This window comes from Gekko japonicus, unplaced genomic scaffold (genome assembly GCF_001447785.1).
Source record: "Gekko japonicus isolate JY-2015 unplaced genomic scaffold, Gekko_japonicus_V1.1 scaffold6, whole genome shotgun sequence".
NCBI classification, from domain to species: Eukaryota; Metazoa; Chordata; class Lepidosauria; order Squamata; family Gekkonidae; genus Gekko; species Gekko japonicus.
In genome coordinates this window covers 1,060,973-1,087,832 of record NW_015166417.1, presented here as the reverse complement: position 1 = coordinate 1,087,832, position 26,860 = coordinate 1,060,973, and the positions used below count along the sequence as shown (strand labels likewise).

The window sequence follows — 26,860 nt, the reverse complement described above, 5'->3', positions numbered from 1 at the left end:
TTGGCTCTACCCACAATTACACCACAGTTGTTATTGTAGGCAGGGGTCATTTCGTAGAAATTCCCAGGGCCCCCATCCCCTCCTCTGCTCACCCCAGGCTCTCATCTCATACCTTCCTTCTTTCCCACCCATCCACATGCATCCCACTTGCCTGTGTGTCCTTGCCCTGCCTGCCCTCCCACTGCCCATCCTCACAGCTGCCTGCACTGCTTGCAGCCCATATCCCAGTGGCATTAGTAGTGCAACCATCTGGGAGCAGTGGAGCACTACCAAGTGAGTGGGCACAGGGGGTGACAGTAGTGGCCCCTAGCAAAAGGCCGGGCCCTGGCAGCTCCCCCCTTTCAGGTTATGTTGACTCCAGCCCTGAGCTGTAGCTGGGTTCAGCTGGGGGAGTACAGGGTGAGGAGAGGAGGGGCTGGGATGAGGGAGCTGTTACCGTAGGGTGAATTTTTGCACCAGTCTTAAATGCTGTGCAGTATAGCAAATTTTGAAGGCCACAGTGGCTCAGAGGTTAAGACGCTGAACTGCAGACCGGAAGGCCGGTAGTTCGGCAGTTCGAGACCCTAGTGCTGAGTGACAGAGTGAGCTCCCGTCTCTGGTCCCAGCTCCTGCCAACCTAGCAGATCGAAAGCAAGAAATTGCAAGTAGATAAATAGGTACCACTTCAGTGGGAAGGTAATGGCATTCCAGGCACCTCAGCATCTAGTCATGCTGGCCACATGACCACAGAAAAGTCTTCAGACAGTGCTGGCTCTTCGGCTTGGAAACAGAGATGAGCACCACCCCCTAGAGTTGGATTCGACTGGCTTTCGAGCAAGGGAAACCGTTACCTCTATAGGAAATTTTGGTTCTGAGGCAGGCAATGGCACTGAATGTCTCTTGCTTTGAAAACCCCATAGGGGTCGCCATAAATGGGCTGTGACTTGATGGCACTTTCCACCACCATGTCAACAGTTTTGCCTTTAAGAGTTTTAAGGTAAGGGCAGCTCTTGATCCCATAGCCTCTAAGCAGAAGAGAATATATGATTAAAATGTTGTGATCCAAAAATCTCTTAACCAGATTCTGGAATTTCTGAAGACTTTTCTGCTTTCTCCCTACCCACTTTATCCAGTCTTCACAGACCAAGTTGGCAACATTCTCTTGCATGTGGACTCAGCAAATTCTCTGTTATCTTTTCAGGTCTAACATGCATCTGCCACTGGTGTGAGAAAACAAACTTCACTTGTGAAACAGAGGGGGCATGCTGGGCTTCCGTCATGCTAATGAACGGCAAACAAGAGGTGGTGAAGACGTGCCTTTCCGTCCTAGAACTGAATGCGGAAGTCTTCTGCCATGGCTCAAAGAGCGTCACAAGGAGGAAATGCTGCTACACAGACTTCTGCAACAACATCACTATCCACCTCCCCACAGGTAAGCAAATGCCACTTAGTGCAAGACTATGAGTGAACATCAGCAGAAGAGTATGTGCTCAACAGTTTCTATTTCACTTCTGTTACAACCACAGAACCTGATTGAATAAGGAATTTGCTTATATCTCCCCTCAAGAATAGCAGAGGGGAGAACATTAAGACGGGCCAACAGATAAGCTCTACACATTTGCGGTGAAGTCAGACAGAAAAAGTAATATGGTAGAGTACCAGAAAGGGGATAAGCCCACCTTACTGAGGAGCACCTTCCGGAGGCAAGGGCTCTGAGCTCTTGCAACTCTATATCAATAAGTCTCTGTTTAAGCAAAGTAAAGACCTCAAGCTCTGACCGGATGACAAGGTCACTCAGGTTAAAACCAATAGAAGTGATTTTCTTTTCAATAGCCATAAGCCACGCAGAGGATTGAGATTCTTCCAGCATATAGGTGATAAGGCTATTGTGGTTACATCTAAAATGCAGACGTAGCCAAAATCTGAAAGTAATAATCCAGGCCTTGGTCTCTAACCGTCTCAAATTAAGCTCCAGACAAATGGCAGCATAAGATACGCACGAAGGCAACCCCAGAATCTTCCTCAGGAATTTGGATTGTAGTTGTTCAACTGCTTTATTAAAAGCAGTAATCCAGATAGGAATACCATATAGTAGCTTCGCGCTAATTTGGTGTGCAAACACTTTTATAGCTGCTGGCACATACTGATTACCCTTAGTGTAATAAAACCGCAAAATTGCGAGCACACAGCAGTTCGCAGTTTTAATTGCCTCTGTTCTGTGTGTTACCCACCTGGAGTTATGATGAAAGGTGACCCCCAGATATTTAAAGCTTTTAACCTGCTCAATTATTTTACCCCTTATGCTCCAGTTCATAGGTTTCCAGAATCCCCCAAAGGCCATAACTTTAGATTTTTCAAAATTCACTGAAAGTCCATTATGGTCACAATAATCCAGGAAACACTCCAACAATTTTTTCATCCCTACTTCAGAGCGGGAGAGAATGACGGCATCATCAGCGTATAGAAGCAGGGGAATTGGTCGTCCACTTAAACATGGGCAGTGACTATAGCCCTCAGACTTTTCCAAACAAGCAGCCAGATCATTAAGGAACAAATTAAAGAGAAGCGGGGCTAAAATACATCCCTGTTTGACCCCAATATTAGTAATGATTTTTGGGGTTAGAGTACCCTTACTAGAGCCTCTAATTTGACAGGTTGTACCAGTATAAAGTTTCCTAATCAAGAATAGCAATCTTAAATCCATCCCCAGCTTCATTAGTTTCTTCCATAGCAGCTCCCTAGACACAGAGTCAAAAGCACCCTTCAAATCAAGGAAGGTAGCAATTAACTTGCTTCCTTTCCCTTTGTGGTATTTATTTACTAGGTGATTTAAGACTATACAGTGGTCTAAGGTGGACTTCCCCTGACAGAAGCCGGCTTGTTCAATTCCCAGTATCCGTTGTTCAGATACCCAAGCATTGAGCTTAATCGCCAGATGTCTTGCATAAAGTTTCCCAATCGTAGAGAGGAGGCTGATCGGCCTGTAATTACTAGGCAACTCACGGTTACCTTTTTTAAAGATTGGCACTACTGTAGCATTCATCCACACTTCAGGCATTTCGCCTGACCTATCTATAACGGTAAAAAGGGCCGCCAAAAAGGGAGCCCACCAATCTGGAAACGCTTTTAAAGCCTCAGGAGGAATTGCATCCGGGCCCGGGGCCTTCCCGGACTTAATTTGTGCAATTAAAACTTCTATCTCATCAGCTTGCACCGGTGGCCATTCCGGGCAATCTTCTAACCTAATCTCACACTCTTCACCCTCTGGCGCTCTATTGGCCGTAAAAACCATCTTAAAATATTCATGCCAGTCCTTAGTAGTAATTGAGGAATTCACAAGTCTGTTCCTGCCAAATGCCTCCGATATCACAGCCCAAAATTTCCTTGAGTCGTTGCTAATTGTAGCGTGCAGAAGAGGTTCCCAACTCCTCTGCCGGGCCAGTTTTTGCTTTTCTCTATATAGATTTTGCAAGGATGCCCTCGACTCAAAGTATTCTGGAGGCAAACTTCCTAAGCAAAACTTTCTGTATGTCTGATATATGGAACGGACTTCGGCCTTTGCTTCATAGCACTCTCTATCAAACCATGTCCCTAACCGACGCGATTTGTTATGCCCAGATTGATGGTAATGGGATGATATCGATTCTACCAGTTGGGTTATAGTATAGTCATATGCCTGAATCAGGTCTGAGGTCCTATTTGGTTCCCTAGATAGATGTATGAACTCTTCCAGGCGTCGAGGCACCAAGACCTCAGCAGCCTTTCGGGCCACTTTCTCAGACCAACAAATCTTAGGAGTACTATAGGACACTTCTCTTGGTTCATCCCTCAGGACCTCGTGTTCTACAACAGTGAAGGTTAAATTAAAAACCAGAGCTAATGGGAAGTGATCGCTCTCCGGCCGGCCAATCACCGAGAATGCTCTCACCTCCTCCCAAAGTGATGGTGAGATCATTATATAGTCAATCACACTGCTTCCCCGTGCCGAGGCGAATGTATAATCCCCAGGCGAATCAAAGGGAGGCAGACCATTCAAGATGACTAGATTAAATCTCAATATGAGGTGGGCAAGCAGAGTACCCGCCTCATTAATATGTGGGTCTTTGGAGCATCTTAAGTCAAAAGAACAACCAGGAGGTAAATGGTCAGAATTGATACCTATTTTATCAGCCAGTTCAGCCCCATTCTGTCCTATTCTTGCATTAAAATCTCCGACCAAGATAATTTCCCTGGCCGGCTCTAGCTGTTCTAAAAGTTCCAAAAAATCATTTAAACACTCCCACTGCTGTCGCAAGGCCTCCTTATTCACTGACGGTGGCAGATATACATTAACTATAACCAATGATCTTCCATATCCATCCACACAAACCGCTTGGGCAAAATGTTTACACTCCCGTAGGGGTTGTACCTTGAAATAAAATACTGGGTTAAAAATCACAGGTGCTGTTTTCCGTCTTTGCTTTCTTTCCCGGGAATCTCAAGAGTTCAGAGCAAAACTGTGACACACACACCCCCCCCGTTCTTCTTTGCTAATTTGTTTTCCTCCTGAAAACTGATTGGGTGGAATCCTCTCCTTCACTTCCAACTGTTTTGCATGGCGCTTGAGAGTTGGTGAACTTTTTTTTACAAGTTGATTGAGAACTCATATCATAAGAAGCCTTTGTCCTCTGCCACCATCTTTGTAACAGGCTTCTACATTTCTGACAATTGCTTTCAGGTTTACTGGGGTTTGTATCTTCTGTTCTTTATGCAGATGATGCCCCCCACACACACACACACGGGGAGGTGTAGCGGGCAAGAACACTACCCCCCCGCCTCCATGTGATCACCACATGGTCTGCATAGGGGTGAATGCATGAGGGAAGTGCCCACCCTATAAAAATAATGGGAGCCAGATACTTTTCCTAATTAAGCTAGTCTGATTTATTTATTAATTTTAGCAGCAGACTGAAATGGGCCAAGATGAATTTTTTTCCCTTTGAAATCCATCAGATTGACAGGTGTGTTACATATCAAGTCAGCTCTTTCACTCATAATTAAAGTATCTACAATTAATTATCTTTGTTGGGTCCGGAACTTTACTGTTGATATCTTGGTCCATGGAATAGGCAAGGTTAAGGTTGGTTTGAGTCTTCATTTCCATCTATGACTTTAATTTCAGGGCTTCTCCTAATTCATGAATTTTCTGTAACCAGCACATAACTGGGTAGTTTAGAATCTCCTGGAAGACAGGGAATTCATTTTGATCACTCCTAATGATGCAGTACAAAATACTTCTATTCCCTGTATGCAGTCGACAGATAAAAGCCTTTCAGGAATCCTTTAGTCACAATCTAAAAGTATGTAAAAATACTATCTGAAGATAGAAACAACTGATGGTATACTTGTGAGCATTTTTCCTTCTTATGCCACAATTGGTATATGTAGTGTATGCCTTATTGATGTTGGTCTGTAGAATGTACTGTTGAACATGTGGAAAGGGGGTGATGTTTGGACAACTATAACTGTATAACTGCAGTCTTTGATGAAACAGATGAAAAGATTTGTATATTGTTGAGCAGATGGTATTTACAACTCTTATTACAGCTTTAAGGGTAAATAACCAGCAACCTCCGCCGCGAGCTCTTGGCGCTACACATTTGTGAGACCTTGTGCTACGAGACTGCATGAGGAAGCCCTTTCACATCTTGCTTGGTGTGCAGATGGTTTGGCTGTCAGCCTTCACAACATGCATGTGTGTGATACAGATACAGATTCAAAATCTTTTGAAAGGGTCGAAGTACAAGAGATGCAACAGGGAAGCCTTCAGTGAAGCCTTTTGTATGAGTTAAGCCTGAAAGCTAGTGTCCATTCCAAGATCAGATATAATCTCCAGTGGAAAAAGTTTCTTTTGGTTATGTACTGGAATAAACAGTGGTGGAGATCTTGTTCTGTGCAGTATTGTGGCATTTCTCTGCAAAAAGGGGATATGGTTGAGAATTTGTCCTCCTCTGCCCTGCAAGTCTAGTGAAGCTCTAAATCAGGCTTCAGCAGGGGGTTCTGTCACAGTAAATGCTCAAAATGGTGTATTTAATTACCATACTTTCTTCAGAACAAATTTGTTAACTGTTGTCAAAGTACTGGTGTTCTAAACTATGTTGTCTGAATTGCATGCTGGCCTCAGGCTTTTCCTCTGCAGGTCTCTCTCTTGCTGCATAGTCACACTATACACAAATTATCTTCATGGCAAAGATAATAAAATCAGTAAGAGTGTTTTGCCTTGGACAAAATTTAAAACAGGTTCCAAAGAGCCCTTTGCTAAAGGAAGCTTTTCAAGACAACTTGATGGTATAGAACCAGGTCCAGTGAGACCAGTCTCCCTTCATCTATTTCCCCTTTATCAACTTCCTGTTGCTTAAAATCTCTGGATGTTTATTTTGCTGTTAATGTTTAATTTTTGTTGACTCCATTCTTCAGTTTTAACTGTTGCGTGACAACAATAAAGAGATGAAAAGAGTCAGTTTTTGTTTGCCCAAGAAGGCGTATGTGGAATTCTTTTTAAAATCCTGTGGAACTTTGCAAGGAAACTGTGCTAGTAAAGGGCTAGTTCTGTCTGTAGATGACCAAATGGCGTTGTCCTTAAAGTCAAAGCAATACCTGACCAATCTTGCACATTCCTGCAGGATGACGGAAGCACAGTGCAGATGTTCATTGTACTTGGGTGTTGGGTTATGGTTGTTGGGCAGAGCCATGCACCTGAGCTCCACAAACTGATTTGAAAATGGTGGCATGCATGTGTGAATGGAAATTATGGGACCATCAGAGAAAAAAAGTGTACTAATCACATCACTCATGCCTATATATGGATTAGTGGTGAAAAGGGCAATTATTGGAATTATTAAGGGTTGAAAATATAACAAGCTCAGCAGAACCAGTGCCACTGTGACAGTGCTTTAGGAGGAAATGTCAGGCACAGGTTCAAAAATGTATAGAATGGACCCCCTGCAAGCTACACACATCAAATGCACAGGGAAGCTCACCCTGCCACCCGCTCCTCTACAATATCTCAAAGTTGGGGGGCAGATTATATTTCTGGGGTCCCAGTTACAGACTCCCCAAAAAGGACTGTGACGACCCCTTATCGGGGAGGACTGTATTTCACTTTAATGTTTATATTTTGTGCTTGCAAATTAGGTAGTTCTAGCTGCCACCAGGAATTTTAATAAATTCCAGATCTTCTCTTTGCTTCTGGGGTTGGTATTGTAGCACTGGGTCTAGGCTTTCAAGGATCTAATGTGGCTTTGAGGAAGAATTGATATGACTTCTGTGATATACTCAAATAAAATAGGATTTATTGGAAGAGGAACAAAATTAGAGGTTGGTTATTATGTAACTGGCTGAGAATATGGTTCTTGTAACTATTTTTGTCAACTGTATCACACACACTGTCAGTTTTAATGCTGTCAGGAATCTCTTTCCTTAGGCAACCACACAGTTTAATCTCTGGGTAAATTTAACTTCTTCAAGAACTTTAAAGATTTACTATTGAAGATATATGCTGAGCTCTCTCTCAGATACCACACAGAACAAATTTATCCAACACAGGAATGCTTCTCTCTTCTGTCTCCCTCAGAACAAGACTTAACTCTAACTGTTTTACTGAACTTCCACACTCTCCATCCCCTGTCATCTCTAACTGTCACTCCTCACAGACATACAAATCATCCACACAGCATCCATTCCAAAACCCCTCCCCCTCTCTGTCACTCACCAATCATACCACTTGCCTGCTTCCAGCACCCTAGTCTGTCATACATCCATACAAACCAAACTTTTAAACACACACACACAAATAAACATGAAATCGCCACAAGGACTCTCTAGTGTTGTCTCTGGAAAAGAAAGCTTCAGGTATAGGAGTCTACAGAATGGCTCTGGGACAAGCCAGTGACACCAAACTCACAGGGAAACTTCATCTTGGCAGACACCCCCCCCACCAGACACTGGAAGCAAGGCAAGCATCCCCCCACCATGCTTGCACCCCCTCCCAAGTCTCCAAAGGCAGGTTTTGAAGGACAGAAAGGCAGACATCCCCAGAGTTTCATCAGGGGCTCCCCAAAGTTATGCCACAACAGTTTGGCCAGCACCCCAGCCCCTCCAGACCAGTGGAAATCAAAGTTTTCCACTTAAAATGATTAGTGGTGCCAGTCACAACAGAAAGGCAGACATCTGACAAGACATGTAGGTGTTGGGTGAGGGAGCCCACCCCACCCAGCTGACGTGGCCATCCTCCCATCCAAGTGCACAACCCACAGGCCACATATCGGATCACCCAGAGAGGAGGAATGGGGGAACACACAAGGGGACAACAGGAAGCCTGGATCTTACTCTGTGAGGTGCAGAGAGAGGTAGCCCAGCAGGGGGAGGCTGACCTTCAGGAAGGCCAACTCATCCACCTTGGCCGGGACCACGCAGGAACAGTGGGGGCTGAGAATGTCTTCCAGGCAGGAGAACACCCACTTGCTCTGGGCACTGGTGGGAGGGCAAGAGAGGAGACTCGTGGCCATGCGAGAGAGGTCAGACCAGATTACAGCCTTGTGTTACCAGTACACCAGTGGATTGGTGGAGGTGGGCTCAGGGACCTCGGCGTGGTACTCCCACACCATAATCTCTGCCAAATCCTCTGTCATCGCACGCCTGGCAGCTCCACCACTGCTGACCTCCCAGTTCACCACTGACAACCAGTAGCGAGGTTTCTCCCTGGTTGGGCTCTTTGAGACAGAGGTGGCGGGCTGCAGCTCCCCCCTCCTCTTCCACCCGCTATTCCATCTGGCCACATCTGCTGGCCTATAGCCTCTGCACTTCCATTGCATGAGCTCTGCATTCCAGGGGTCACGCATATGGGCCAACTTGTAGCCCCCTTCCTTGTAGAGAGGATGCAACCTGGTGGTGATGCCCACCTATAACATCTGTCAAGGCCCTGGGAGAACAGATATCCCCTTGGGGCCTGGCTGCAGTGTGGAGGCCAGGGCCGAGTCCAGCCCTCTATCAGGGGGATGACATGCCCCAGGCTGGCCATATGAGTGCAGAGCACATCTGTGGTGTCCTGGAAGGGCTTGAGGACATGCATCTGTGATGGACTGCACTTTAGAAGCTCATACGTGCTGTATAAACATGTGAAGGACTGTGAAGGGTTAATGCTGCACAGAGCCACCTCTGCAGCCCACCACCTCTGTCTCAAAGAGCCCAACCAGGGAGAAACCTCGCTACTGGTTGTGAGTGGTGAACTGGGAGGTCAGCAGTGGTGGAGCTGCCAGCAGTGGTGGAGCTGCCAGGCGTGCGATGACAGGCGTGCGAAACTTTGAGTGACAGGCTGATTAAAGGGATTTGACTGGTTAGCATCAGCTGAGCAGAAAGACTTGGGGATTGACTGCTGAAGAGAACTCAGTTTAGCTCTGACTGAGAACTGGAACAGCTCAGCCCTAACTGAGGAGAGTTTAGTACTGACTAAAAAAAGTTTAACACTAACTGAGGCCTGAAAGGTTGGCAAGGAGGATTGGTGAAAACCCCCATTTGGTCCAGAAAAAGGGATAGATCTATTTTTTAAAAAATATTTTTTGCATCAGTGTCTGTGTGCCCATGCCTGGAAGCCATGGCGACCTCTGGTGACTCCTACTGGGGCATGGAGGAAATTCAGAGAAGTGGCTTGATAGCCTGCCTCTGCCTCCCAGCCCTGCTTACCTTTCGAGATCTGATGAGATCAGGCTTGCTTGGGCTATCCAGGTCAGGGCAAGGAATAGATCTTCTAGTTAGAGAAGTGATTCCCTGCTCAGCTGATAAGAGAGAGCTCTAATTAGTGTAATGATCCCTGGTGTGTTGAGAGAACCAATTTGGATACTTGATACTTCGCAGACCACAAACTGCCCAAAATTTGTGATGAACTTCATTTCATGAGCTGGTTTGTGCCCATCCCTAATTGCAGTTCTACGGCACTGCATAGGTGGTAAAGCCTTGGAAATATACAATAATATGTAGAATGTGTTTGCAGATCCAGCCAGGAAAGCCCTGGAAGAAGTCCTAATAGCCTTTCAAAAAGCCCTGTTTTTAAACATTGGCTCCAGTGACTTTGCATGCAATAGCACAGAAACAAAAGCAAAAGAAGCTAAGACACAAAGTAAATAAGTTTCCAAGCAACACTCAAGCCTCAAGATAGCTTGTTTGCATAGTGATCCTCATGCAAGAGGTATGGCTGCAGTCACAAGGCCAAAGCCTGCCCTGCTTTTGGAACTACTTGCCACAGATGTGGAGCACAAAATCGTTTTGCAAAGGAGAAGCTAGCAGACACTTACTGAGCTAGAGAAAAGTTTGAACTTCTTTTTGGGGAGTGATTACAGCACCTCAGTCTAGAGGAGAACCTAACAGTTCTGAGCCACGGTTTTCCACAATTAGTATAGCAGGTGTTCCTGTATCTTGCAAGATGGATAGTGGTGCTCAATCAAATACCTTATCTGAAGGCATAGTCTCTACCTTGATGGTTACCATGCAGAATGCACCAGCAAATGTGGTTCCAGTTGCTTTTGGAAGGTCCAAAATCAGGCCAGAAGCAACAATCAGAGCACCCTGCACAGCTGGCTCTCCAACAGCCATGTTGATCTTCTATATCATCGAAGATAATGAGCCACCCCTGCTTGGAAAACCAGCCTGCATGGCCCTTGACCGTCATAGGAAAGTCCATGTTATGTCACTGCCCACCTTGGCTTCTAAAGATGATCTTTTGCAAACCCATGTGGATGTCTTTTAAGGGCTTGGACGGTTTCTGGCACCTACCATATCCACATAGGTCCTGAGATACCACCGGAGATACACAGTTGTTGCAAAATTCTCTGTGCTACACTACCTGCACTCAAGGAAACCGTTGACCATCTGGGAAAGACCAAAGTAATCTCTTGGGTGACAAAGCCAACTGCATGGGTTAATAGCATCGTCATTACTCAGAAGCAATGTTCCCTCTAAGCTGAGTTAGTGTGAGCTAGCTCACAGTTTTTTAGCCCCCGGCTCACACGTTTTCGTTTTCGCTCTCGCTCAGGGAGGATGGCTCCAGAGCAAACTAATTTATGCAGTAGCCAAATCGCTCGCTCACAACTTTAATGCCGGTAGCTCACCAAGTAGAATTTTTGCTCACAAGACTCCACGGCTTAGAGGGAGCCTTGCTCAGAAGAATGGATCACTTTGCCTTTGCCTAGACCCCCAAACCCTAAACCAAGCCATCTGGCAGCAGCACTTTTCCATCCCTACCATTAAGGATGTGCAACAAAGCCTGGCTGGCAAAAAATTCTTCACAATCTTGGACGAGAAAGATAGCTACTGGCAGGTCAAACTCGACAAGGAATCTGCTGAACTGTGCACATTCAACACTCCATGGGTTCACTACCACTTCAAAAGGAAGCCTTTTGGCATCAAGTCAGCCAGTGAAGTTTTCCAGCAAAAGAATCATGAGTGCTTCTGTGACATCCCAGGTGTGCACATCATTGCAGATGATATGACTATTGCAGCTGATATGACCATTGCAGCCTCCACAGAAGCAGAACACCATCAGATCCTTGAACAAATCCTGGAGAGGGCTTGCCAGAAAGATGTGAAGTTCAACCCAAATAAAGTTCAGTTCATGGTTGTCCAAGTCAAGTACATGGGGCACATCATCTCTAAAGATGGTCTTCAATCTGATGGTGCCAAAATACTGGCCATAACTTAGATGTCCGTGCCAACAGATAGAAAGGATATACAATGTCTCTTGCATACCGTACAGTGTCTCTCCAGGTATATCCCTAATGAATCAACCCTGACAGCACCTCTACGTCTGCTTCTGCGGAAGGAGGCAGCCTGGCAGTGGGGCCCAGCTCAGCAAGATGCACTGGACACTCTTAAGGCATCAATCAACACAGCTCCTGTGCTCAGATTCTTTGATCCGACAGAGCAGCTGGTAGCCCAAGCTGATGTCTCTAAAGACAGCTTGGGTGCCAACCAGCTCCAAAAGATGCGGTCTGTTGCCTGTGCCTCTTGAGTATTTGCACAGGCTGAGCAGAACTATGGACAGTTCAAAAAGGAGCTTCTGGACATTTTGTTTTCTATGGGGAAGTTTCATAAATATATGTTTGACATACTTGCAGTGGTCCAGTCAGGTCTCAAGCCACTGGAAGCTATCTTCCGTAAGCCTACCAGTAAGGCTCTCTTCACATGAATGGGTCTGTCTTCTGGAATATATCAGTTAGAACTAGGTTGTTGGGACTCCAGCCATTGTTAAGTCTAAGGTGTTCCATGCCTTGCTGTTCTGTACATTAAAGAAACACTCGAAGATGTCCTGCCTGCTGTGTCTCTCAGGGCAGACCATTTACCCACCTCCACAGTGAGTACACTTTACAGCGGAGACAAACACCACAGATACAAGTGCACTGGCTGCACCCTGTCCCTCCAAACGATCATTGGCTCATGAGCATGGTGCTTACATGCTTCCTCCCCATGATCAGCAAAGCTACGTCTCCGATCATGGGATCCGTGTGTAGGCACCATGTTCACAGGCCAGTAATCATGTGGAGGCAGGGGGTGGGGCCAACACACTCATGCATATTCTCACTCTCCACTAGGGTTGTCAGCTCTGGGTTTGGTGGGGTTTGGGGAGTGGAGGGACCTCAATATGGTATAATGCCATACCCTTCAAAGCAGCCATTTTCTCCAGGGGAACTGATCTTGGTCACCTGGAGATCAATTGTAATAGTAGGAGATCTCCAGGTCCCACCTGGTGGTTGGCAACCCCACTCTCCATACAGTCAGTGTGTGGAGGCTTAGTAAGTCAAACCACTGAAGTTGGTATTGTTTGCTCTGACTGGCAGCAACTCTCCAGGGTCTTAGACAGAGGTTGTCTACCTGATCTTTTAGCTGGAGATACCAAGGATTGAATCTTTGACTTTCTGCATGCAAACCAAATACACTACCACTGAGTCATGGCCCCCTCAACAGTTGCACACAATTCTAAACACACAAATTTAGAAGCTGGTACAATGGAAACCAGTAGAAAGTGCCTCTGAGCCTTGCAATTTGCCTAGGGTTGCCAGACCCCCTGGTTGGAAGCAGGGGTTCCCTGCTGCCAGGCTCTACCCCAAGCCGCTGATCAGCTGGCTGGTGAGGGGACTTACCAGGAGAAAGCCTAGACCTGGTGGCCAGCGTCACACAGGAAGTGATGTAATCATGCCAGTGATGTCTGGTTGATGCTCTGGTATTTTGGCAAAAACTCTATGGGAGAAGCCAGTTTTTCCATAAAATTCCCCCCCCCCCCAAATACCAAAACATCACCTAGATATTGCTGGTGTGATGACATCACTTCCTGTGCAACATCAGCAATGAGGCCTAGGTCTTCTCCTTTTTCCTTAAAAGTTCCCCCATCCCCTGCCAGTTGTCAGGAGGGACCTGGCAACCATGAATCTGCCTATTCTAGCTTCAGTCACTGTGGGGAGGGCGGGCTGTACAAGGCTGTTTGGGACTGTTAACTTAGCCCATATCTCTGATATTCTGCTCCTTGTACTTTGAGTATTTGCTAGAAAACACACACAAATCAAAACTGAAGCAGCAGAGAAATAATATTTGTACACTACAGTGCAATGAAAAATAGATTTATGAACCACAATATGTCCTGAAAAAGATGTGTAGAATGCATAAATAAAATGTGGCACCCCCAGAGTTGTTTATTCTCTTGTTTTCTCTGGCAGGTCCTGTTAACAGCAACATAAATAGCTCCATGTGGCTTCTGCGTGTTTCTTAAGCTATTTTGAGAAGGTATTAGTGAGATCCAGGACTCCTCCCTCTCGTCCCTTTCTCCTCTCCTACGCCTGCTTCTAGGCATGCTTAAGCAGCATTTAAATCCACTGTGTTCAATGGGGCTTGCTCCCGTAGGGCTTGCTTCATAGGGTTGTGTGTAGTCCTACGCAGGTCAACTCGGTAAGGCTTACTCTCAGGAAGGTGTTTCTTAAGGGTTGTGCTGTGAGTAATTTACTTAGATAGCTGTAATCCCTATATTCTCAGACCCCAGAAAACAACATTTAATGCAAAGTAATGTTGCACTAAAAACTGCTGAAAGAGGATTTTTATCAGGTCAACAGCTTTGCTGACCAAGCTTTTAGGAGCTTTTCCAAAGAAAGGAGTTGCAGGTAGCTGCATTGATCCAAATCAAAATTTTAAAAAACAAAGGACATATAGTATGGTATTAAAGCTTATCAAAATGACCCAAAACTTTTGATAAAGTTCCTCATCAAAGGCTCCTAAGTAAGCTCAAAAATCATGGGATAGAAGGACAAGTCCTTTTATGGATCAAAAACTGGCTAGTTCATAGAAAACAGAGAGTGAGTGTAGGTGAGTGTAGGTGGGCAATTTTCTCAGTGGAGGGTGGTAAGCAGTGGGGTACCGCAGGGATCAGTACTTGGTCCACTGCTTTTTAACTTGTTCATTAATGATTTGGAGATGGGAGTAAGCAGTGAAGTGGCTAAATTTGCGGATGATACAAAGTTGTTCAGGGTGGTGAAAACCAGTGAGGATTGTGAGGCACTCCAAGGTGATCTGTCAAGGATGGGCGAGTGGGCGTCAACATGGCAAATGGGGTTCAATGTGGCCAAGTGCAAGGTGATGCACATTGGAGCCAAAAATCCTAAATATAAATACACATTGATGGGGTCTGAACTGGCAGAGACTGAGCAAGAGAGAGATCTTGGAGTTGTAGTGGATAACTCACTGAAAATGTCGAGACAGTGTGTGACTGCAATAAAGAAGGCCAATGCTATGCTGGGGATTATTAGGAAGGGGTATTGAAAACAGATCAGCCAATATAATAATGCCCCTATATAAATCAATGGTGAGACCTCATTTGGAATACTGTGTGCAGTTCTGGGCACCACACCTTAAAAAGGATATTATAGCTTTGGAAAAAGTGCAGAAAAGGGCAACTCGAATGATAAAAGGGTTGGAACACTTTCCCTATGAGGAAAGGTTAAAGCGCTTAGGGCTCTTTAGCTTGGAGAAAAGACGACTGAGGGGTGACATGATCGAGGTTTATAAGATTATGCATGGGAAAGAGCAGGTAGAGAAAGAGGTACTTTTCTCCCTTTCTCACAATACAAGAACTCGTGGGCACTCCATGAAACTGCAGAGCGGTCGGGTTAGAACGGATAAAAGGAAGTACTTCTTCACCCAAAGAATGATTAACACATGGAATTCACTGCCACAGGAAGTGGTGGGTGCTACAAGCATGGACGGCTTCAAAAGGGAATTAGATAAGCATATGGAGCAGAGGTCCATCAGTGGCTATTAGCCACAAGGTATAGCTAGGGGCTCTGGGGCAAGTGATGCTCTGTCTTCTTGGTGCTTGGGGGGGGGTCAACAGTGGGAGGGCTTCTAATGTCCTGGCCCCACTGATGGTACTGGTATTTCTGGCCACTGTGTGACACAGAGTGTTGGACTGGATGGGCCTTTGGCCTGATCCAACATTGGCGTCTCTTATGTTCTTATGTTCTTAAAACAGTGTGCAGACTTTCAGGTTCTTCTGAACATCTCAGGCAGGGATGGTGTCATCATATCCTAAGGTGGGCAGCTGCCAGGGCCTAGAGATTTCGGCAGAGCCCCCACCCATAAACTGCCAGGGAAGGATGTGGAGGTGCTGTACAATGCCAGCACTCCTGGTGGGCACAGTGGTGATGTTACTAAAAAAAAAAAATAGTAGCACAGCCACAAACAGACTTATACACAAAGTACTACGTATGTGGCTGTAGGGAACCAGTACAAAACTAATAACTACAATTTATTAATCCATATAAGCATAGTTTGTAAGATAATAACCAGTAATAAACATATAATAGTAATAAACAAATTAGGAGCTGCAGTGGCTCAAGTGGTTAAGACGCTGAACTGCAGGCTGTGGAAGGTCAGGAGTTCAGGAGTTCGAGACCTGAGTGTGCCGCATGACGGAGTGAGCTCCTGTCTCTAGTTCCAGTTCCTGCCAACCTAGCAGTTCGAAAGCAAGAAATTGCAAGTAGATAAATAGGTACCACTTCAGTGGGAAGGTAACAGCGTTCTGTGTGCCTTGGTGTTTAGTCATGCCGGCCACATGACCACGGAAAAGTTTTCAAACAGCGCTGCCTCTTCGGCTTTGAAACGGAGATGAGCACCACAACCCTAGAGTAGGATTCAACTGGCTTTCAAGCAAGGGAACCTTTACCTTTTTTTACTTTAAAAAAAAATAAACATATATCAAAGTCCTGAGGTTCCTCTCCTCAGGAGTAATATGTAAAATGTGGCATTCCACTTCTTCTTTTCAGTAGGACAGAACCCTAAAGTTATAACAAGTCCCATATACAGTTCTTCTTTCAAACAGGGTGAATGGAGCAGTAGCAATTCCAACCCTCAACTCTTTCAAACATTCTCCTGTCAGATAAGATTAATGAAGCAGTAGTTGGGACGGGTTGCTGGCTTCACTCCTATTTCAAAACAGTCTTCATCAGGATTTCTCTCATCTTCGAACAAAATATACTGCCAACTCACATTCCAGCATTTAAAACAATTACACCATATGATAGCAACCGTTAATATAAAACACTAACCCTTGAATTCCAAATCAAGTGCACCACTGAGTTTTCAGATTTCAACCAAGCAATCATGAGGTACTTATACAAGGGAGACAATTATATATACATAATAAATCATGTAGAAAGCACTACTTGGTGGTATACAAGATACAGCTGCAAGCCTCCAACATGAAATAGCAGATTAGCAATCTATTAAAGGTACGGTGGGTCATAAAGCAACAGTAAATTACAATCCTCTTAAAAGTACAGTGGATCATTATACAGGAATATCAACTGTAACAACTCAGATCATATTTGTGAAGCCGGCAACCCGTCCCAGCTACTGCTTCCGTAATCTTACCTGACAGGAGAATGTTTGAAAGAGTTGAGGACTGGAATTGTTACTGCTCCATTCACCCTGTTTGAATGAAGAACTGTATATGGGACTTGTTATAACTTTAGGGTTCCTTCCTACTGAAGTGGAATGCCACATTTTACATGTTACTGTTGAGGAGAGGAACCCCATTTGATATACGTTCATTACTGGTTATAATCTTTCAAACTGTACCTATAAATTGTAGTTATTAGTTTTGTCCTGGTTCCCTGCAGCCGCGTACAGTGGTGATCATGTTCCCATCTGCAGGCATCATCCAGCACCTTTGGGGAAAGTACAGGATGGTCAGTGGGAGGGATCATGAACGGGCAGGGAAAGGATACACAGGAGAAAGGCATGCATACCAATATTTTAAATAAATGAAATAAAACTAGGTTCTCAGGCTAGACATTAAAAACGGGATGGGGGATGTGTTTCAGGCCATGCTCCAAGACCCCCGTTCCGCATCTTGTCTAGAATGCCGGATCTAAATGGCCTGTGCACTGTTTGGGTTGCTCGATTAAGGATATTACATGACTTGTATTTTCCTGGCCCAGATTTCCAGTTTCTGGGTGCTTTTAAAAAATAAGTTTCTGACCCTGACCTGGATAGCCCAGGCAAGCCCAATCTTGTCAGATCTCGGAAGCTAAGCAGGGTCAACTCTGGCAAGTACTTGGATGGGAGACCTCCTTGGAATACCAGAGGTGAAAGGGGGGCAGGCTTTATTCAGCCACCTCTCTGAATATCCTCAAAGCCCTCGGTAGGGGTCTGTCACCAGAGGTCGCCATGACTTCCAGGTATACGTGTACACACACACACACACGTACATATTTTTTAAAAAAACCAAAACCCCCCCCCCCCCAAAGTTTCTGGTTCTTGCCTTCACATTTTATTACCTAGTGATAAATAAGCCTGCCCCTATTTTTATTCTTATCCAATTAAGGAAAATGAAAGTTATGATTAGCATTTAAGGGAAGCAATATTATCCTACTCTGTTTTTTTCTTGCATACATGAACTAGTAAGAAGCAGTCTATACCAGTGGTCAGGTATAAAGATACTTGCCTCTGATCTTTCCCCAGCATTTCTTGTAATTCTCAGGTACACAGACTGCTAGATATCACACATTATGCTTGATGTACATAATTAGTAACCAATTTACATAAAATACGTAAATTAGACTGCCTGGATTTGGAGAACTGGAATGTGGCAAAGCTAGCATTATGCAGACTGGGACGTTATCCTTTGGCAATCAATGTCACTTTAGAAGGAAAAGCTTGCCTGGCCGAGTTACCATATTTGAGGACCACCATCTTCAGTAGGAGCCATACACTATGATCATCTTATAGAGCCTTGGACTGTGTCCTGAAGCTGCCAACTGCAGACGTTTGGTGTGTGTCTTTGTGGAACAGGGTCTTTTCAGTGGTAGTGCCAAGGCTGTGGAATGTTTTTCTCTTTGAGACATATTGGGCACTGTTCCTGTTATATTTTTCAAATTGGGTGAAGACTGTTTTACCAAAGAAGTTTTTAAAAAATAGTGCAGTTAAATTTGAATCTTTGCCTCCTAACCTTGCTGCTGTGAGTGATTATGTGGAGGTTTTTTCCTTAGCTATGTTTCATTGAGTCTTACTTTGTGTTTCGTTGTATATTGCTGGTTATTATTCCACACGTACATTTTAAAGTTGACCTTTGGATGGCTATAGCCATTTTTCATAGGATGCTGCAGAAATGCTATTAATAATGACTGCATTCATCTGTGAATCTTTATTTTATACCTTTTTCTTGTGTTCTGATTTTTAAGAGAAAAAATCCAGAAGAAATACAGGAGATAGTAATATTAGTTTGGTAATATTAGTAATATTAGATGTGCAAATGGAACAAATAGGTCACAACTGTTAACTTTTTAGAGTATGTCATTTTTGTCTGGAAACCACATTGGGTTTATCAAGTGCTTGTACTAATTTATTTCGTTATTTATTATTTCAACTTGTATCCCGCCTTGCCGGACAAGCTGGCTCAAGGTGGCTTACAGATATTAAAATACAATAAAAGCATAAATACAATAAAATTCATATAAACTACATAAAATACTAACATAGAGAATATAGTAGATGGTGGCATTCATTAAACAATACCTTAAATGAAAGGCGGTATCCAACAGTATATCATAGGACCATGATATATTCCGGTGGCTCATTTATCAGTGGTGGCTCCTAATCGAAAGCCTGGTAGAAGAGCTCCATTTTGCAGGCCCTGTGGAACTGTAAAAGGTCCCGCAGAGCCCTGATGTTCTCTGGGAGCTTGTTCCACCAGTATGGAGCCGCCACTGAAAAGGCCCTGGCTCTAGTAATGGTCAACCTAACATCTTTCGGGCCAGGGAGAGTCAGGCGTTGTTGCGACCCTGACCTCAGTGCTCTCTGGGGCACATATAGGAAAAGGCGGTCCCTCAGGTAGGCAGTTCCCAGACCATAAAGGGCTTTAAAGGTCAAAACCAGCACCTTGAAACGAATCCGGTAAGCTTGGTAATAGAAATCCTTCCTTTATCAGATTAGAAAGAATGATTGTGTGTGTGTGTTTCAGATTGTTTGTCCTTTTTTCCATTTAGTGCTAATGTGATTTGAGACTAGAAAAGAATGGACATTCCAATTCACTGCTTTCCATCATATTTGGGAGGGGACAGGAGATGGAATCAGTTAGAGCAAGACATCTTCTTGATTTCCACCCCCAAAATCACCCCATGGAAGCCACTAGGCAGCATCCACATATGGGGTATTAAATTAGTAACCAAAACTATGCAATTGAATCTTTAAAATATATAAGGGGAGGACTTGGATCTTCTTGGTGAACTTTGCCCTCCATCCATGTAATGTCTTCCCCTTCTCTAACAAAACCTTAAAAGGTTCCCATGATATACTAGGTGATAAAGATTAAATCTGCAAGATAATCATCTGTAGATTATCTCTATACCATTACATAGCTGCTTTTTTACCCCAGAGGCAGTGCATTTGCAGCAATAATCCATTGAACATAGGTGAGAGCCAGCATCTGGAATAATTCGCGTTCTCTTTCCTGTTCTGATAAAGTCACAGCCTCTTAGGATGAGGGTGGTGTATCCTGTCATCTGGGGAATAGCCAGTGGATCATCGCTGTTAGTTGCTTACCTTCAACCCTTTCCACCCAAAGTACATAGAGTCCCTATGCTAACAGCTGGCATTGCAAGAATGCTGTTCCATTAGTCGCCCTGACCTGGATAGCCCAGGCTAGCCTGACCTCGTCAGATCTTGGAAGTTAAGCAGGGTCAGCCTTGGTTGGTATTTGGATGGGAGACCACCAAGAAATACCAGGGTCATGACACCGAGGAAGGCAATGGCAGACCACCTCTGAACGTCTCTTGCCTTGAAAACTCCACTAGGAGTCACCATAAGTCAGCTGTGACTCGATGGCAAAAAAGAAATCCAACAGGGAGGTCCTAAACATAATTAAAGCCTTCTATTGGCTTAGAAGGGTGTAACTTTGCATCAGATGTCACTCTGTGAAACCAAAGGCCTTGTGTAGATACACTGATACTAAGCGACTCTATTAGACTTGCACATATTAGGGACTCACAAAGCTAAATGCAACGATGGATTGTGGCCTGCTTGGAGTCTCAATAAACCACCATATTGAAAAAAGGTGATTTTGAAGTTCCTGCCGGTTTGCAATATTTAGCTGGTGAGATGCATTTAGCTTAGTGAATTCACCTGTTACGGAGGCCTGAACGGTCCTTTCTATTTGGAGCTTTGTTCCAACATTCACTAATGTCAGTGTAATTTAGGTTGATGTTGAAGGTCTCCATTGTCTGCAAAGGAGGCGGTTTGGATTTTAAACCCTTTGGATAGCTGAGCAACTGTTTAGTTGCTGTTTGCCAAGGAGGAATAGCCACGCAGTTTGCCGGGTCAGTCGTTCCACAACAGCAGGGATTTACGTATATGTGCTACTAAAGGTGATCTTTATCTAGAGTTAAGCAAGGAGTCTTCTTTCTGATAAACTTTGTGGAGATATGCCATGGCCTTTGTTCAAGCACTGCTGACCACTCTGGGAATGTTCTCATGACTAAAATGATAAATAGTGAGTCTCTTCACTGCTGAAAATATAAGACACTGCTTTATATTGAGTCAGACCGATGATATGTGTTGCCCAGATTTCAACACTGACTGGCAGCATCTCACCATGCTATGTAAGACTCACTTAATCATATGAATTGCAGTAGCTTGATTTATTTATACTTAAAGTCCTGTGTTCATAATTAAGGTTCTTGAGGCTGCTTTAAGCAGCAGGCACGGAGTAGCTTTCCTACAAGATTGTCTTGATTTCAACCACACCAGTTCCTAACCACCCTTGGGGATTTTCACAGGGGTGGCTGAACTTAGCACAATCATGTGCCAAGTTATTCATTTCACACAAATGGCTTGCAGTGCATATACTAGTTTGTGAGCCAACTAGCCACCTACGCGATAAGTTATGTGTATGGATAACATTTGGGATTTGTTACTGAGATCTTGAAACGTGTTCAGCTATCAATAGCACAAAATGATGTCCCAATTCCCCTAAAAATGTTGATTTTATATAGGCACTAGTTACGTTTTTTGCTTCATACTATATTACCTAACTGGTTGCTTTGAATGACCTTTTCCCCTAGTTTTTCTTGTGCAAAAACTTCAGTTAAGTTCAGAACAGCAATGGCTGTTTGTGTCTGTGCTTCAGATCAAACACTGATACCATATTAACTATCTGCTTTCTTGTCATGAAAATGTAGCAGACCATGTTCTTCATAGATTTTTCTTCATTGCCCTGTGCTCTTTGGGCTACAATTTGACTGTCTTGCTCTTAACCTGACAGGGCAGGGAAATGCATTCTTATGTCTACTGCTCTGGGTTCTGCCTTGAACATGGGAGCAAAGGAGACCGTTCGATTGTCTCACAAAGATCTCTACTGGACATCTTCTCAGATGTCATATTTTGTGGTTCCCAAAATAAGGGTGTCAGCTCACATCACCCAGCTGCCTAGCAACTTTGCCCATTGTTTTCCAAAATCCATGATTTTTGGAGGTAAGAGTTCTTGAAAAATAAGGAAATATTATTCAGAAGATAGTGTGTGGGTATTGAGCAGTTACAATACTAAGCACTTTAGTATCCAGATAGTAAAGGTATTTGGGGGAGGGAAGGTGGCACAGTATATTCGGATCTCATCAGATCTTGGAAGCTAAGCAGGGTTGGAAGGAAGACTCTCCAGAGGAAGGCAATAGCAACCTTGCCTTATTTATTTGTTTCTCACTTGCCTTATTTATTTATTTATTTTATTTCATTTATACCCCACCCTCCCCGCACGCGGGCTCAGGGCGGCTTACATAGGCACAACAGTGCAATAAAATACACAGGATTAAAACAATTAAGGCACAAAAGTGCAATAAAAATAAAACACGTTAGAACAAATAAGACAAAAATTCACATCTTACAGGATACATCAGCGACTAAAATACTCCCTATTGTATATCACAGTGGGGTCAAAGGAGGGGGGATTCCCTGGGCCAAGATGTTCCAGATGCCTTGAAAACCCCTTGCTGGGGTCACCATAAGTTGCTGTGACTTGACAACACTTTACACACACAAAGGTATCTTGAGAAGTCAGATAACATATGGTGAAAATATGCCCCAGTTTTATCATAATACTATTGCAATAAACCCTTTGATAAGTTATCTTTGTCACAGTACTTTGTTTAGCAATAGATTGAAGGAAGCCTCCTTGAGCATCATTTTATGAAAAGCATAGAAATATTCTGTAGGCAACCAAAAATACTGGGGTGTGGAGTTTTGGGGGTGACATGGCACTGAGTTGATTCCTGGCTAGCATTTCCATGGATGCAAGGACTTGCAATTCTCTTGCTTCTCCCCTTCTGTGAGAGCCCCAAATGTTCCCCAAATCAGGTGCTTGAGGGGCCTTTGGGCTTATGGCGATCCTGCACTCTTCCCTCCCTCACACACAGAATTTCCTTTTTTTCTTCTTTCTTTCTTGCTCCTACACCTGTTTTCTTATTTGTTGGTCTATTGCTGTCCCACCCAGTCACTTTAAGAGAGAGAGGGAGATGCTGGCCCAGCCCAGGGAACTGAGGGAAGAGACAAAATCACCTTCTTATATTCAGCTTCTGTAGTGGCATACAAGAGGCTTTTGAAAGCTCAAAATAAAATGTTTTATTTAACTTAAGGAGAAAAGGTCAAGTGGAATCAAGAGTAGGATGTATGAGGAAAACAGATGATAAAAACTGAGGTAACTTTGTAATCACACTAACTCCAGAAAATTTGTTGCCAACAAGTAAGTTTGCCATTTGGTAAGGTCTTTGAAACTTTGAGGAGAGAGGCTTTCTTTTCAGTTTCTGCTTTAACAGTCAAGCATACGTTTCTGACTTTCACTGACACTTCAAGTTTAGAAGGCAGGATTGTACAACAAAGTTCCCAAAATCCTTCTTTCTACACAGACCAGGGATTGCTCCTCTTTCAAGAGCTATCTCCCTTTTCACTGGGCAGGAATTACTTCTCTTAACTAAAAGCAGTTTCCCTTTTTGGCTTGAATGGGGATCCTTGTTGATCCACCTACTCCCTCTGCCACTTCCCCAGTCCACAGTTAGGGCTAAACTGTCTCTTCTTCAATTATCAGTTCACAACTGTCATTTCTTAACTGACACTCTCCACAGAATTCCATTTGAGCAGCCTGTCACTCAAAGGTTCTCAGACTCTGTGAGGCATTAACCCTTGGTGGTCCATCACAGAGCTCCTGCAGCCGGGGGGGGGGGGCGAGCGTTGCCATCTGCCAGCAGCCGTCCTTCCACCCATGGAAAATGCTAGCTGGGATCTAAACCTCTGGTTTGTAGAACATTTTCAGAATCTACTGAATTTGCTCAAATGTTCAAATCAGTGCTTTGGGCTTGGGGGCCTATTTCGATAGTGCAGTGGCTTAAGTGGTTAAGATGCTGAAAAGGATGATGGCTGAACTCATCGCACCGGCGCTGAGGTGCACAGTGGCAGAAGCGGGAGCTGAAATCGAGACGATTTATCAATCGTATTCTAAATACATAAAAAGGAATAACCTGCCGGGTGAAATAGTCGTCAAGTTTCTCCGAAGACAGTCGAGGGACGATGTCCTTAAAGCAACAGCAGCTAATCCCCTGCAGCTGGGTTCTACAACCATCAGAATTTTAAAAGACATTCCATTTGAGGTTCGAGAAAAGCGAAAACCTACAAAGAGTTGATTTCAACGCTGCAAATCAACCAAATTCCATATTCCTGGATTTTTCCGGAAGGGGTCTTGTTCAGGTACAAAGATAAAAGGGAAAAACTGGACTCGGTGTTCAAAGCAGAAGAATGGTTGAAGCGGTTTTTCGGATCGAAGGAAGAAGAACAGCAAGAAGGAGGGGGAGGCGCAGAAACCATAGAAGACGGAGACGGAGACCCAGGTGCAACAGGTGCTGAGGCCAAGGAAGCATATGACTTACGACTGAGAAAACCAAAGTAACTCCTTAAAATATTAGAAGTCCTGCAAACAGCGATGATGATGAAAGAACTCTGAACGCACGTAGAAGAAGAAGAAGAGACTATTATTACTAATATGAACTCACTAATTTCCGAATACATTGACTCAAACGAAAAGTTTTTTGTTTTAAATACTAACAGAATACTAACTGATTAGAATCCTCTCTCTTGGGGTTTTAGTTATAGTGTGGGTTTTTATTTACTGTCCTTTTTTTCCTGGGGTAACTTTCCCTCCCTTTTTTCTTTTCTGTAGTGTATAGGTGTAACAAAAAAGTAATAAAGCTACCCTGTTTCAGGGGATTAAAAACGGAAGTGGTTAAGACGCTGAACTGCAGGCTGTGGAAGGTCGGTAGTTCAGCAGTTCGAGGCCCAAGTTGCCACATGACGGGGTGAGCTCCCGTCTCTAGTTCCAGCTCCTGCCAACCTAGCAGTTCGAAAGCAAGAAATTGCAAGTGAATAAATAGGTACCACTTCAGTGGGAAGGTAACAACGTTCTGTTCGCCTTGGTGTTTAGTCATGCCGGCCACATGACCACGGAAACGTCTTCGGACAGCACTGGCTCTTCGGCTTTGAAACGGAGATGAGCACCACAACCCTAGAGTTGGATTTGACTGGCTTTCGAGCAAGGGAACCTTTATGTTGAAAGCACTGTTGAGTTACAAAACATGTTTTTCTGCTAATTATTGGAATTGGATTAGTGTTGCTGCATATTGTTTGCCTTTAATGTACCTGGCATTTTGGAGGGCTATTTTCAACTGCTTAGTAATGTCCTCTTCCATTGCTTAAAAATAACCTTCATTAACTTATTGTGGTCAGAGCTTCATGTAGTACTTTAAACCCATCAGGCAGTTGCCAGAGTACACTGTTGACTGCACATTAATTTATGAACAACTTCTGATTTTGAACAATCAGTAACTAAATAGCTTTTTAAAATAAGGACTGCAAAATCCATTTCATTGTTGTCGTCTGTTTAGTAGCATCAGTTAATCAACAAGAGCATATTGTTTATGTTCCTTAAGAAATAAATACAGTGATGATGCCATGCTAAGTCTTGCTTCATCGGACTGAGATCATTCCATAGTTTTATGTTGCTTGTGCTACTAACCTTTTTAATGTATTTCTACCACATTTTATGAGTTTATTCTTACCACACTTTTGGTCCCTCTGATGACCTGGTGCATCTTTGTTGTAAAGTCAAAAATAGAATTAGAACACCCTGTCTATTGAACTCTGTTTCCCAGGCATTTCCTCTTTCCCCCCCTCTAGACAGAGGCATTCATCCCTTGATCAAACTCTCAGGGGACTAGTGTCTGAAATCCTGAAATCCTGAGCATTCTTACTTAAAACTTAAGTTCAATTAGTACCCAGACTTCCACAAAAAAAAGTATTAGGCTGCGATGGAACAGTACTCTCCCCACTCCAATGTTTTGAATACTATGAAAAATTCAATCTTGACTGAGTACTAACATTGAAAATTGTAGTGTCAAAGTTAGGAGCTTCAATAGGATGTTCATTCAGCAGTCACTGACTTTGATCCAAACCAAATATCATAACAAAACAAATCACTTGGCTAGCTGTTACAACACATTTGGAGGGGGCAACTCTTGGCTGATTAAAGCTGGCCGAGAGGGGTTGCGAGGTCCTCTGCGGGATATTGTGAACAGATCCCTCTTGGAGGGCTTGTTCCCGGAGGCTCTGAAGGAGGCGATAGTCCGCCCTCTCCTAAAAAAACCAACACTGGACCCGGCCGATCTGGCCAACTACCGGCCGGTGTCCAATTTGCTTTATCTAGGCAAAGTAATAGAGAGGGCGGTGGCGGCACAGCTGCAGGCCTTTCTGGATGACACCTCCGCGCTAGATCCGTTTCAGTCCAGCTTCCGCCCGGGCCACGGGACTGAGACAGTACTGGTGGCCCTCACGGATGACCTCCGTAGGCATCTGGATCGGGGCGGGACGGCGGTGCTTCTGCTGTTGGACCTGTCGGTGGCGTTCGACATGGTCGATCACCAGTTGCTCGCCCACCGCCTCGCCAACGTGGGGATTCGGGGACTCGCCTTGCAGTGGCTTTTCTCCTTTCTCCAAGGTCGGGGACAAAGGGTGGCGCTTGGCGAGAGTACATCCCAGAGGTACCCACTAGAATGTGGAGTGCCACAGGGAGCTGTGCTCTCGCCAATGCTGTTTAACATCTACATGTGCCCCCTTGCCCAGATTGCCCGGAGGTATGGGCTGGGTTGTCATCAATATGCCGATGACACCCAGCTCTATCTGTTGCTGGGTGGCCAGTCTGGCTCTAACCTGGAAAATCTGGATTGGGCGTTGCGAGACGTAGCGGACTGGCTTAGACGGAGTCGACTGAAACTAAATCCGA

General features: G+C 44.3%; 1 protein-coding gene across 4 annotated transcripts in view; it reads left to right on the top strand.

Moving 5' to 3' along the window:
• Positions 1-1,182: 1,182 nt before the first annotated feature.
• Positions 1,183-26,860, top strand: part of ACVR1C (activin A receptor type IC) — a 52,594-nt gene continuing 26,916 nt past the window's right edge. For 2 of the 4 annotated variants that reach the window (XM_015411546.1, XM_015411545.1), the window contains exon 1: positions 1,189-1,411. In XM_015411546.1, coding sequence (XP_015267032.1) covers positions 1,258-1,411 — 154 coding nt within the window. In that variant the 5' untranslated portion in view covers positions 1,189-1,257. Of the gene's footprint in view, positions 1,412-26,860 lie in introns of all 4 variants that reach the window. The other 2 variants (XM_015411544.1, XM_015411543.1) reach the window with 2 other exon arrangements.